General features: G+C 36.0%; 1 protein-coding gene across 7 annotated transcripts in view; it reads right to left on the bottom strand.

Moving 5' to 3' along the window:
- Nucleotides 1-15,176, bottom strand: part of MCTP1 (multiple C2 and transmembrane domain containing 1) — a 228,381-nt gene that overhangs the window by 100,428 nt on the left and 112,777 nt on the right. For all 7 annotated transcript variants that reach the window (XM_021380048.1, XM_021380050.1, XM_021380049.1 and 4 more), the window contains 2 exons: nucleotides 14,327-14,513; nucleotides 9,304-9,397 (listed from right to left, as the gene is read on the bottom strand). In XM_021380048.1, the coding sequence (XP_021235723.1) occupies nucleotides 9,304-9,397; nucleotides 14,327-14,513 (281 nt within the window). The remainder of the gene's footprint in view (nucleotides 1-9,303; nucleotides 9,398-14,326; nucleotides 14,514-15,176) is intronic.

Here is a 15,176-nt window from a genome sequence, read left to right as displayed (position 1 = left end):
ATGTACTAGAGTGTCTGAAAAAAAAAGCATTTATTAGATGAATTTATTTTCTGCATCTGTTAACATGCACATTTTCAATGACTCTCTTTAGATTTATAAGCATTAATCCATTTAAGAATGCTAAATATAATACAAAATTCATCTCGGAGGTCCTTGATCAACTGAAGACAAATGATTTTCAGAAATGAAAGAATCATTCTCTCATGCTCACCTTTTCAAGTAGCTTTCCTATCTGCCCAAATAAGTCGAGAACAGTTTGAGATCAACACTGATCAATCGTTGATCGACACTGACAAAAGTAAGTATATCAAAAGATATATGCAAAGGCTCAAATATGGTTCACAAGTGGAACTTTCCCTGCTACGAAATCGCTGCTAAGGCATACTGCTTTTACCATAAGAGAAGGCTATGAAGTTCCCTTCTGCAAGGCCCTTCACCGTCGGCTATGGGCACTTCTTCTGTATACTAAAAAATGCAAAACTAAGCTGAGTATCAGAAAGGGTACTCTTAGCTGACATGTTAAACATATGGTATGTGCAACCATTATTTGGATACGAACCCAAATAAGTGAACAGGATTTTGAAAGACAAGGCCAAAGAAACGTACAAGTGCTTGGTGAAACTCACATCCATCATCCTTCAAGTTTTCATTATTAGAAATAATAACTACAGTCTTACCTCTCACTGACAGCTACGGCAACCTGCCACATGGCAAGAGTTTAAGGTAATGGGACCATTCCTAATGAAAGCCTTAAGAAAGCAATAACACATTAAAAGATGATGTCCTTAGGTCTGCTTAGTCTCTAGGCCAAGGAAATCCAGGAGCTTACAGCATATACTCATCATTGTGTTACTCCCAAATCAGTATCTTAAATACAACACATATTTTAACTAAGCCACACAACTTTTGTGTAGTTAATGAAACTAGCAACTGAAAAAGTAAATGCTGTATTAAAGAAAGAAATGTGTGTTCAGAAATGTATGTGATATCTACCTAGCAGTCCTAAAAGCACACTTAAAAACTTTCAATTAGTCTTGAGCTGCCTAAGTTCAATTACGTCAGTCTAAATTGCATTATTATCACAAGTATGCCTTCTACTGCAAACTGAATCACAACTGTCATATATCACCTTGTATCATCTGTCATATGTCAAGAAATTTTACCCAAACCTGTGCGTCTACTGAGGCTGGTCTAACTAGCTTCCTGCTCCGTGCCCTTCAGAGGACTTCAACTTCTGATTTAATGACTTTAGAGGTACTTAAGGCTATTGCTCAGCATGATATTCACGAACTGCATCCAAATATAGCCTTAAATGTGTGTGCTTAGTGCTGTGCAAGAAATGTTAAGACCATCGCCTGACACTCACACATTACAGCATGCTCCCAGCACGACTGAAACCAGTACTTATGGTTCTGAGTAATCCTATGACCTTAGTGGGACTAATCACTATTATGTCTGGTGCTGTTTGTAGGAATTCATAAAAGGAGTAGGTAGTAAAACCGATGAAGTACACCTTCCCAGTGACTGAAATCAAACCTGCAGTAAACCTCAATAAGAAGTCAAGCAAATCTCATTAATCCACTCTGTTACTGTAATGTCACGTGCTTTTTGAACTCTACTTGTACAGTTCTTAAGGCTCCTAAAATGATGGAAATAAAGTGCTAATTTAAATAATCCTCATAGTAATCTAGAAAAGAAATCAGCCTCTATTTTGATGGATCTTTCTCACTCTTTTCCCCCCTTTATTCATTACAGACTCATACTCTCTGAGAATTACACCCAGAAGGTATTGCACTTCATACTGTAAGCTCCTGCTTAAAAAAATTAAAGAAACACTTGTCTTTTGAAGCCTCCCACTTTATTCATTATACCACAGATTGCAACTAGTCTAGACAGACATCCATTTTGTGCAATGCTGTATTGCATTCAATGTTTAAGCAGTCAGCAAGACCAGAGTGCAAACTGAGATTGCTGCACTTAGATCTACATAAATTATTTTACTTACTTCAGTCAGCACTGAGTCCCTCACATTGAACACTATAAACACAGGAAGTCCTTGGCTCCGTTTCATTATCAGGAGAGCAGAAGGATGGGAACTGGAACAACTTTTTTTCTCTTTAAAGTATGTGCAGTACACTTTTTTTACTGTTAAAAAGACTTAAGTAGCGACAATGTTGAACTGCCTCTCAAAATACTGATAAAATGAAAAGAATAAAACCTCAAACAATTTTATCTTCTGACTCATTTTCCTCAAGCAGCTACAGCACCACATTTTCTAATAGTTCTGTTGTGTTTTACAGCTAGGAAAGCTTGGGAAATGACTATTTCACCAATTTAAAGACCACTGTATTTCCACATTCCTAGATAAGCTGGCTTGTTATGCTCTACCTAATTAGCAAGCACAAAAGACATTAGGTAACTTGCAAACACTTAAGTACTGATATTGTATGCCTAAAAGAAATTTAAGCAGTGCACTCATCTCAGAGACACATGTTGCTGCAGCCCAGCTCCCACGCTTGAGGTGATGCAGAGCCTCTATACAGGCTCTATACGATATCAACTCCAGTGGGCAACAGGTCCAGCCAAAACAACAAAGTGAGCTTCACTCCCAGTTCAACTCCCATAGTAACACTTTCGTTACAGATTGAATGTTTTGACCAATTCAGATGCTAGTATCTTATAAAAAATAACATACAAATGTATACATGACATATAAATGCATAAAAAGGAACTTTAACTGAATGTTAGAGCTGCCAAATTGCAATACAAGATGATTTGTATTTATGGTCAAGTTAAACATACATGCCTTTCTCTAGTCTCTGTGAAACAGAGTTGTCCAACAAAATGTTTTGTTTCTTGGTAGATCATTTCCCCAGCAAAAATCTTCCCAGCAGTTCTTCAAAACAGGGACTTCAATTTGACATTACTGCACTTCCATGCTCACTTTCTGGCTCCACTTGTAAGCAAATTATTTTCCTGGATAAATAGCTATCAGAGCTTAAATTTGCATTTCTTGTTTACTGTGCTTTGTATAACTTAAACTCTGATGTTCTTTTATTACAAAACTCTCCAGAAGATCGCATGTCAGCTATATACTATTTGGATAATGTAAAAACAACAACAACAACAACAAAAGAGATGGTAGTAATCAAACATATGGCAACATCCATATTTTATACAGTAAAATAATTCCCTGTTTTAGGCAGGAAAAAACACCTGTGCCTAGTTATTAACATTATGCTGTTCTGTTTTCAATCTTTGTGAAATCAGATTGTAGTAAACAAAATAAAAAAAATCAAATCATCAGTCATTGTGTGATGATTCTTTTTTTCCTAGTCAGAGCTGCTGTAGACTCTTACAAGCAACTACCATAGATGCAGTTGCTTTCCAGAGTAGATTCAAGCCAAGAAGCATATGGTAGACCTACTTGTCCCCTGAAAAACTTACTGCACTTCATAAAGATTAACTTGGAAGGACTGCAGATAGCATGGGGCTAGATCCCCGTGAGCCCTGTGAAGATGTTTCTACTCCATCTATAAAAAGCATACATTAATTGAAATTCAAAGTCACAAATCATTTCCTAATTTCATTTTTTAACAGTTTCTCAAAAGAAAAGGAGCCATGTGGCAGATTAAATATAGATTAGAATCTAACATTTATCTGCCATTGATCAGTCTACCAGTTATAGAAACTGGCAGAAACTACCTCCAGCATCTGCTAGACTATGAACTGTTTTTAAGCAGACCGCCAGTAGACCATCAGCTTTATTCTGGACTAAGTATTATATGAATTTGTCTGTCAGTCAAATTGAAGTATCAAAACTGAACTAGAATCAGAAAGACTAGTAAAAATGTTTTGGATAGTCTAAAGATATAATAGCAGATTTCAATTCCATTTCTATTTCGAATAGTCAGGCTCACAGGGCACAACTTCACAAAGTTCAACCAAGTTTAAGTTGGTTATGAAAGCTGAAATATCATTTGAATATTTCATAGGTTATTACGGTTCTTCCCTAATGCTGGCCATGCCTGTCCAAGTGTGTCCCTGCAGTCAAAAAATGCCTTTATTTTGGGGGAAGACAAGACAAGACACCCAGTTCATGACTCTGGGGGGCAGTGCCACTCATGCAGACGCTAATGTCACTAATGTTGTTCCAAGATCCCTGCCAGCCAGCTGCCTGCAACAGAGCAGTCAGTCTGACCTTTGGCCAGAAGAAGGAATGGCTCAATAGCATGAGAAGCTGCCTTATCTAATGGATTAAGCACAGGACCCAAGCCAAATGCCAGCTTTGACAAGGACTTGCTCTGTGGGCCTTAGCTGAGTCAGTTAACCTTTCCTAGTTTTCCATCTTTAAAGTGGAAATGATAATTCCTCTTCAGCAATGTTGCTGCAATCATGTTGCAATGGCTGATTTCATAAATGCTGAAGGCATCTTACCAAGCAATTCAGTGCACTGCCACAACCACCCTCAACTCATTTCCAAAGATATTTAAAGAAAAGCAGATACATGTTAATAATTACAAACATTTTTCCTGGATATTTAATTCTAAAAGTTAGTAGTAATAAAAAAAAAGTCTTTTAAATTCTAATTTTGCCATTAGTAACTTAAAACTGCTACTTTCAATAACGAAAATAGGTAGTTTTGCAGTACATTATATTGGACTAATGTCTTCAGGTAAACTACACAGGATCAGACGACATTTTATCTACCCCAGAATACTGCCTATCTAATAGATTTCATTATTTTGTGATGATAATTCAAGTGTATATTGAATTCTAAATGCACTAATTGACAGAGTAAATTGCTTTTGAAAATATATTTCCAAAGGGTCTCTCAATTTATTCCTTCAATTTTATACGTACAGGCTTCCATACCTTTTTGAATTTAACATTTGTGTACATCATTCTGACATTTTCTAGCATTTGAGGAACAATTTCAAAGACTATTTTTGCACACAACATATTAGGACATTTTAGTAGAACAGATTTTAGAAAAATCATTTACATTCTGCACATTTAGCCATCTTGGTGTCTTCATTCTACTTTCAAATATTTTAATCAAAATTTTAACATTTAACTTAGAAAGAAGGCTGAACATCATTTTCATACAAAAAAAAAAAAAGACTCCCTCTCACTTTCTAAGCCTCCTTACTTTCTTCAAAGGTGGAGAAACCTTTTGATTGCAAACAAATATCACTGAGCTCTTCAATAAAATCTGTCTCGAATATCAGGTTCTGAAATCTCAGTACCCCAAAAAAATGCAGACATCAGACTAATAATGAGGTCAGAAATACAAATAAATTAACTTCTAATGAAGACTGGAGACACAGTAATCAAAGTGTTAAAAATTCATTTCATGCACATCTCATTTGCCTCTTAGCTGATATTTATCACATAATTCTGTGAGAAAGTAGAGGCCTAAGATGCTCCAGATAAATGTCTCAATTAATTGTACAGAGGTAGCCCTCTTTGAGCTGAACCAGAGCTGTGAGCTCTTTATTAAAAGCACTATTCTGTAGCCTGTAACCTTGTTCCTTGACTCCTCTCTAGTTTCCAATTTAAACAAGTCCCCATGCGGCCTGCTCTAAAGGGCTTTGTCTCCCTGTCATTGTTAAGAGAGCCGAGGCATCCTGGAAGTGTGAAATCAGACCTCATGAGCTGAACGGTTCCCCAGGGAACGCTGGACCGCGCAGAAGGTCAAAGTCATGGGCTGGACCATCTGAAAGCGTCTGATCGCTGGTCTGTGACACAGCAAGCAGGGTGGGGGTGGGCGAGGGGCAGGCAAGGGGGCTAGAATGGAACACGTCTTAATTAAAGCCCAAAGACAGCAAAACAAACTGTTTTCCAGGCAGACTGTCACAAGGAGCTCAGATTTTGCTCTGCTAATGAATCTGAGTTGCTAACTATTATTCTTCAAAATAATAGGACTTGTACTGACGTTGATAAAACCTGTAGCACATCTTTTCCCACCATGCTTCCTTCTCATCGCTAGCAATGCAGAGCTTTTTAATTTTATTTTGCATTATAAGGAAAAGAATAAATGTATATGACCCAATAAAGAAGAAGCAAATGCTGTGAAAATAGCAGGTTTCCCCCAAACTCTACCTGTATATAATTCTGTAGCAGAAATTTACCTATTGTTTTAACTGACACTATTTGATTTGTGAAAAGTCTACTGCTTTCCAAAAATTGTACAGACTGTTTAAACAGATTATGTATTAATTTCAGAGGTCAACTGACACGATGAACCCATTTTATGGCATTATCAGAATACTTCCTAATTTAAAGCTTCTTCGTTATAACCACACATGAAATTATGCCAGGCTGTATGACTTCTGGAGGACCGATAATAGAGCAAAGATGAAGGGGAGAGGGAAAAGTACAACTGCTTTTAGCTGAGGTTTTAGGGAGAAAAACAGCCTTGCACCAAAGAGCTACAACACAACAGATGATTTAAATGAAGCTTCCTTCTCAGGAAGAGAAGAAAACGTAAAAAAGTATAGTCAATAATTTAATTCCATTTGTTACAGTTTCAAAACAAAAGCCATATAAAAATATATACATTTTATAAGAATGAACACCTGCTGCAACCAGAATTTTCAACAGAACATAATTTTGTTTGGATGGCAGCCCTGCAATTATGTTTTGACATTAGAAAGAATGATCTTGAGATACAATTTTCCAGGTATAATATCCTGATAAACTGAACAGCACTCTTCAAGGCCCTGGTCCAGCCAGAGGCCCTTTGTTCCAACTCCCTCAGAAGCCAGGGAAAGGCTTCAGGGACCCATTGGGAACCTCCCATCCCTCCTGCTAAACTGTTTCCCAGGAAAGTCATTTCCTTGCAGGTAGGCTGGGTAGAGAGGAATCTCACTTGGTGTTTTTCTCATATATTTTTCAAACCCATTAATGACACTCTTGTACAGCACCCCATTTGCAGACTGCTAGTCAACATTTTCTCACCTGCCCACAACTTAACACTGAAATTTCAGTCCGCCGTGGCATCTTTTTCAAGTCATGTGTGTATATGTGGGAGCTGAAAACTGAAACCTTAACCAGTACCCTTAATCTCTCTTTCCTCTTTTTTTTTATTCTCCTCTTTCCCTCTCTCATTCTCCTCATTTTTAAAAAATCTGTATTAACCTTAATGATTGAATTGCACTGTCCAGCACTGGGCTACTGACATGGAAAAAAACCTACCCTCAACTATCAACAGTTTATTAGAGGCTTAACTGAAGTGACCTACTGTAGTAGTATTCAGCTAAACAAGGCTATGGTCTTTCTCTGGAAAGGAGAAGAATTGAGGGTTTCATTAAAAAGTAATTTGTGCTTTTTAGTCATTCATTCAACAGGAGCCTCAATTGTTCTTTATTCACACGGAGTTAATACAGTATTACAATGCTGCTCAATGAATGTATGGTAACAAAAGAAAAAAATTCACATTTTTAAAGGAATCTATGCTTATGCTTAATGATGGAATATTATGAATTTTTAAAATCCATTCAGCCCAAACTAGTAAATTTTTGCTTACTACTTCACATGAAAAGATTCCTGAAAGTGAAATGGGATATGTTCAACAGACAGGAAATAGAACAAAACATACAAGTACTACACAGGTGCTTCAGCTACTTTTCAGACTCAGAGGAAGGCAAAAGATAAATTGCGAAAAAAAAGATGTATCAGGAAGAGCAAGCTAGGCCTGAGCTTTTACTCACATAAACCAATCTTTAGTTGTGTAAGACATACTACTACTGACAGCGTTCTCTACACTGATGAGTAATTATTGCTCAGTTGCATAAAGGTGAAGGGCCAAGCTTTTTTTGTAAGTTTTGCAAACATTTTCTGACAATCAGCAAATTACTACTTTGAAAAATTTGTAGATATTCCTCCTCAAAGTTTAATCTGAAATTATCTGTACACATTCACATAAATTGAATTCATTAAACCCCCTTGTCCTCCTTTCAAAATACCAAGTACTGTTATCTGAACTATGTAAGGAGTTCTGTTGTGTTTGAATGCACAGTCTTTTTTAAAAGTATATATACTGTAAAATGCTAGTGAACAAAACACTCAGGACACGGGCAAGATATTGAGTGTTCTTTCCAGTCTTCCTGACTGTCATTCTAAATGTAATACCTGGACATTTTTGGTAGCTCTCTACATCTTTAATTGAATAAAATGTATTTCCAAAAAATCTGTTCAACCAGCACAAATGACATGTTGATCTGAAAAAGTCGAAGACTGAACGAGGTCAGGGACTGAATTATCCCATTTGCCCCTGAATAACTTAATCTCTCTCTCTGTTCAGACCACATTGGATTATAAGGTCAAAGCAGAGTGAGGAATCTTTAGAAGCATTTCTCCAACCTCTCTGAAAATAGAATCTGTTATTTTGTGTGCCACAAACTGGAAGATCAGTTTCAGCAATAAAATGTTTATTCTGTTACCGTTTGTAAGAAAATCTACTCATGCTAATTTGCACAAAACAATTAAAAAGTGAGTATCTTGATATGTATCTCTATCTGCTCATGTAGCAGAACATTTATGTTCAAATTGCACTCAAGCCAGCTAGCTATGTTAGCATAGTTTGCTTTTTACTTTCCTTTTTTAAAAAAAGTAAAGATGGCTGTTTTCTGACACAGGACAGCTCACTTTGCTTCAGTCAACGTATGCAGTGATTCTACTTTCAAGATGTAATTTGGATATTTCCAAGGAAACATGGCTGGTATGGCTGAAATAATTTTTTATCTGTTTTGAAAAGAAACAAATTATTCCATCAGCCCATAACTTAAAATAGAAAAAAAAAAAATCTTATTTCTCTTCCTAAACAGACACACATTAGTTAAGGAAACTTAGCATTTGTCTGAAATATTTGAAACCAAAAAACAGCCTTGCTAAGTATCTGGCAGGGAACAATTATTTTGGCGAAAACTTCAAAGTTGTATTCATATGTACCACTTTTCATTTGCCTTTTCTGTTGAATTTCACTCTAATTTGGATTACTTGGTATTTTTGTATCCACATCTGGCACATGTATGTCACGCAATTTTTTGCAGGACCTTTGTTGGAGAAAAATACACATTTCACTCTTCTCAGCAATAACCTATGTTAGACTGCTAGCATTAGAATGACTTGCCTTGCTTACAAGTTTTGTTTTTATGTCTGATGATTTTTTAATGAGAAGGTGAGACAGAGCAAGCAGACAATAATAATTGCATAATCTTTTGTTTTAAACGTAATTTTCCATCTGTAAAAAGGCCCAGTATTGCTATTTACTGTCACAGAAACTAAAAGAATCCTTGCCTGTAACATCAGCTGCCATCAATGCCTCTGCTCGAATGACTTTTACCTGCAGAAACCCCACATCCTTCATGTTATGGAACATCCTCATTGGACTCTGAAAAAAAAAAAAATTCTAGATTGCAAAAAAAAATACCAAAAAGCAATACTGATAGTATGTTCCCTCTTCTAGATATAAGTAAGAGTATTTCTAACATGCTCACACTTTTACATATTACTTCCTGAAGAACATACAACTGTGTTTCTTTTAGTATTTTGCAACTTTAACAAACCAATCAAACACACAAAAGAAAAATTATGATATAATTAAACATACTAATTCTACTGACTTAATCTGTAATAGTACAGGAACTGACCATCACAATTATAAACTGTATCAGTGTGTTACAAAATTAATACAAACTATACAAACAATATTTCCTCTCCCTGATTACTTCTGTGAAATGCATGTTCATATTTTCCCTTTGATAGCTCCGATAGTTTTTTGAACAGTGACTTGGGACCAATACTACTTTCATTGTACTTGATCATTATATGTAAGCCTGCATGCAGCATGTATGTAGCAAATAATGTGAGCAAATACAAAATAAGATTCCAGCAACTTAATAATTTTCATAATAATCACAGGCAGAAAAGATTGATAAAGAAGACATTTACACGGCAAAACGCTTTTACTATAAATATTTTCTTCTACCATTAGTTTCTGCAATATCTACATGTATTAAAAAAAGGAAGAAAAATTGAAGAGTAGACTAACAATTGGATTTACACACCCTGTATAGTTATAGAAAGCTGCTTGGAAACCGCATTCTGTTTTATTTTATCAAATGACTGTAATAATCTGGGAGTATTGCAGCAGCTAGGTGTGTCTAGCTTTGAATATAATTTAAAAGTTGTTGAACTTCAAATGCTGAAACATCAAATGGGATTTTGATTTTGCAACAAATTAACAGCAAATTTTACATTATCTCTTACTTTCTTCATAACTTATGAGAGGAAATCCAAAATTGGAATCTAAAATCGTATTTCTAAATACATTTTAAATCATATGTATACAGTCAAATTTTTAAGTTTTTAAGAGTCACGTACATAAATGCTATCACCTACCCTTATTTCTAAGCATTTTAACATCTGAAATACTAGGAAAGGCCACAGGCACAATCTGCAATATTTTAATTAGTTATGTGAAAGTACAGCAGCAGTTGAAGCCTTTTCTACCTGCTGCTGCTGTCTAGATTTCTAGAATATGCAACCATCAGGTAAACACGAGGTCAACAATTCTGAAATACATCATGAAGTCAAAACTGACTGTTAAGGAAAAACAGAATAACATCACTTATCTGAAAATCACAGCTGCTGCTTAAAGGTAAATCAGATGTTGCAAAAATTGGAATTTTTGTACAGGTAACATACTCATTAAAACATTAGACATATAACACACATTCCTCTATTGTTAATAAGACAATTAGAACAGTCAGATCACACTTCAATATTAATTTCACAAGCCCGAACGACTACTTATTGTTTACAGTGAAGGTTTGAGCTTGGTATCCTGAGCCCAGTTAAGAGCAGTATCACACATGCAGCATATATATGAATTTACACATGCATGTTATCACAGGATAGTTATTTACATTTTTTAATTATATTTAATATGTTTATCATCAGAAATAGGGCTTAAAACTACTGGAACTGAGTTTCGATCAGCACATACTCAATCCTCTGCTTACGTGCTTACGCATAAGCTGAGAGTGGCAGAAGTGGTGGTACAGATAGCAGTGTTGTAATTCAAAAGCATGCTGACACTGGCACCATCTCTCAGTTACTACAATAATGATCAAGGTTTGGAAGCTTTTTTATCAGAACTTGTACTGTAACAGATAATTCTTCTCTAATACCAAGATGGAAGTGAAAGCATTTACAAACAGGTTTCCACATTTTACCTAAGTTTCCGAATAAATGAAACAAACACCTAGCTTCAGGAAGAAAACAAAACAAAAACCCAAACATGGATCAAGACAAACAAACAACTTCTCCCCTTCCAGCAAGCTGTACCCAGGATTTCCCCCAAGATTACACCCTGCAAAATGCACATTCTGCAAAAAAAGCACTGGTACTGTATTTCACTTTGCTACCTTTGTTAACGCCCCACAAAATAATTATTTTTGAACTTTAGGTTTAGCAATTCAGCAACTTTAGATTAATTTACCATATGCCGTGATGGCTGAGACTAGTGAAATTGTATACAACACTACTGCAGACTCTGGGAGAAGCAAGTGACTTTAATGTATTACTTCAAATATGTAACTTTAAGTAACAATTTATCAGATGATATTCTGTCTTATTTACGATTAATGTTGAAGGCCTCAAAAACTGTATGGTTTCTGAAGCCTGAAATTTCCATAGCAGAGGAATCTGTGATTTGCAGTGAATCTTTTCAGCCCTCAATAGATGGGAAAAGATTGAAATGCTCTGGAGATGGGTCCTCTTTATTTTTTTAATGAAAGGCTGTATAATATATTTTCTGTATGGCTGCAGCAGCTGTCAGGGAGAGCATCTCAGTTCAGCTCTATTATGGGAGAAGCAATACCCCATCCTATGGCATCAAGATACACTGAGGGGCCAGTACTGATTGACAGCTTGTCACCGTGACGTCTTATTCCATCTCTGTTATGGAGAAAATTAATGTCACACCACCAGCCTTATGACTCGCTGTCATCTTAGAACTGCTCACCTTTTATCAATGCTCTAAATAACATTTCAAGCCCATCGTCTCACGGTGGACAATCTGGTCAAGGGACATTAAATCGGATGACTGTGAAATGTCATAATAAAAATGGAATGCTAACAACTTCTTCTCTAAACTAGCTCCTCTGGTTTTTAAACTGTGACAAGGGGGACTGTGGGTTCAGCACACCCGTTCTGAAAAGGTCATACAATCTCTCTTGGTCTGTACCCATTAATGCGCCCCCTTCCTCACCCCAAAAGGAATTAATCTTTTCAGACAATTGTGGTAAAATAATGGTTCAAACAGTAATGCCTGTTTAATTTGTAAGGCTCTGATGTTCAGCTACAAATGGTTAAATGACAGTAATAGAGTCATTTTCCAAGGCTATCTGATCTGATGGTAAGGTCAGCTCATTAACTGTTTTGGCTGCAGAAAGGGTGCAAAATACATTTCTCCAATAGAAGCTAGATTTTTTGTGAGTACAAAAAATAAGCCCCAAAATACAGAGAATGAGTGGAAATAGTACATCTTGCTAATTGCAGACTCATTCTTTTTATCTGCGCTGAAGAATATATATGAATAGTAAAGATAAATCAAGCATCAGTGAAAATAAACTATTTGAATTTTCCTAATCCTGTCATCTCCTGCTCCTGGCCATTGGTCATTTTAATAAAAACTGTAATATTTTTCAAAAAGCATACCAATGCTGTAATTTTCAAAAACATATACCAAGAAATTCCTTTTTCTGTGATGTGAACATCTTCCAAAAAAACCCAAACCTTTTCACATGCATACATTACTGTAAATATAAAAAAAGATACACGTCCAAGAATGTGGAAGAAAAGGAAATAAATAGATCAATCTTATCCCACATAATTATGCTTTACAGTGGCGATAAAAAAGAGTATTTATGAAAACTGATTAATAATACAGTCACAACAATATTGCTTCTAAATTATCAAAACCATCAGTATCACTTGACTCTCATCGCATCTTCACACACCATAATCCACAGAAATACGGTACTGTTACATCTGGTAGCTAGAAGTACGTCATCTCAAAAATCTATCCACCAGGAATTTATTTTATGTGTAAAGATCTATTCTGACAACCACAGGCTGTCTTGGTGGCTTCCTAAATATGAAATAATTCTCTTAATTGTAATTATTTTTCAGAGAATTTGCACAATACTTTAGTTCTCAGTTGGTTTTGGAATATTATGTTTAGCCTCGCTAAGTCACCTCTATTAAACTGTGTTTATGATAACACTATTGGTGTATGAGTTGTACAAGCATTAGCAGACAGCTGATTCAGTGGAGATAGCCAGAATAAATTTGCTGAAGCGCACATCCTGCTAATCTGTTTGAAGAATATTGTACAGCATTAGTACTAGCACTTCACGTTATCTGCACAGACTGATAAGGTACATCTTTATTAAATTCAGTTGTTGAAAGGATGTCAGTCATGGAATAGGAATATTTTAAAATCTAAAGAAAAAAAAAATTAAGCGGCTCTTTGTTAGTCAGAGCTTGGTTTAATGGCTGAGTGTCTAGAGAAGCCTTTCTAAACACCTGGCAGCATTGTACAATAAAAGCTTTGTAATTTTAAGTGGAAATAGGTTTTTTCCCCCCTTCTTCTCCTCCTCCCCCCGCACTCCGCCTTTTCTCTGTGCATAGTGCGACAGTTACTTTTAGTGATTTAGGTATTAACAAATGCTGGAGTAAGAGCTCCCCTCTCTGTTGCTTTGATAAAACTACACAGTTGCAGTGTAATGTGAGGATGCTGGGAAATAAAAATAATTTGTTCCAGAACAGTTTGAAATAGAAACACTGCTTAAAATAATTATTTTGATGATACAAATATTGCTTCAGTCTCTAACATCCAGTTAAGATTTCATCCTCTTTAGACCATTCTTAAAAACACCAGCCTATAGGGACTACAAATCAGTTGACATAAACACTCACTAGAAACTGTACAGCCACTAAATAACCCTTTCGTTATTTTGCACTTGGTAAAAAATGATCTGTAAGGCAATAAAATTAACCTCTTTATGTTACAAAGTCATACAGAACACCTGAAACACAATGTAAAAAATACCTTACTGTATAGAGAGGATTTGCAGCCCTTTTGATGTTCATGTTTCAGCTTCAAAAACATAAATGATTAGTCTAAATGACTGTCATTGGTTGAACGTGGTAAGGATGCATTGGATATGATATTTAGACTTCTTTCTCTACTGCTTAGTATATATATATAAGCAAACATATCGCAGACAAAGGGCAAAAGAGAACTCCATACATATCTCTTCAGTATTTCCTCTCGTTCCTTTGGGTCCTCCAAGGAGTTGACAGAGAGGTCAGAGATGGTGACTGCTGCTGAGGCTGTCAGAGTGACCAGCAACATCAGGCATCCTTCTCCCTCCTCCAGCGGCATCTCCAACTTGTGAGTCTGTTCTTTACTTAGGGTTGACAGGTCAACCTGGCACCTAGAAACACATTTTTCATCAGTATACGGTTTTCATCACATTAAACAACAGTGCACTGGATTACTTGCATTCAGCTGCACGAAAAAAAAAAAACCCACAACAAAGAAACACCTGCAAATCAGTAGGAATTCCTTCTCAGCTTCTAGAAGGATTTCTCTACATTTTCAGACCGTGCTGTTTGCCTTTTTTAATGCTAAAACTTGTTATGAATGTGAACAGTAAAAATATTAAAAAGAACATACAGAAGCTAGAAACAAGGTTATCTAAAATGCATTACTTGAGCCCAGATAAAGTGAATTCCAAAAATTCACATTCAGATACAGATTATACTTTTTAATTATGACTCTTGTATAAACATCTCACGTAAGTTTTGGTACAAATATTTTTGATACCACTCATCTAGCAATAGTAAAAATCTCCTCTAACACAAATAAAAGAAAAAAAAAAGATCTGTTTGTGGACTTAATTGTGATGGAGTCAACATGACTGAACACACAGAAGCAGGACAAGAGCACCACCAAAAAGGCTCAGCTCTCTTGCAGTAAGCTGTGCATGGCTCAGGGTCAAAGCTTCATGCAAGCATCCAGGATAAAACCTGATGCCACAAGCCCCTGTACAGTAAGATGTCTCATGTTGTAATGAGCAAGGACTGCTTATAACTGC

The sequence above is a fragment of the Numida meleagris genome, chromosome Z (genome assembly GCF_002078875.1).
Source record: "Numida meleagris isolate 19003 breed g44 Domestic line chromosome Z, NumMel1.0, whole genome shotgun sequence".
Classification (NCBI taxonomy): Eukaryota; Metazoa; Chordata; class Aves; order Galliformes; family Numididae; genus Numida; species Numida meleagris.
This window is presented reverse-complemented; position numbering and strand designations above follow the sequence as displayed.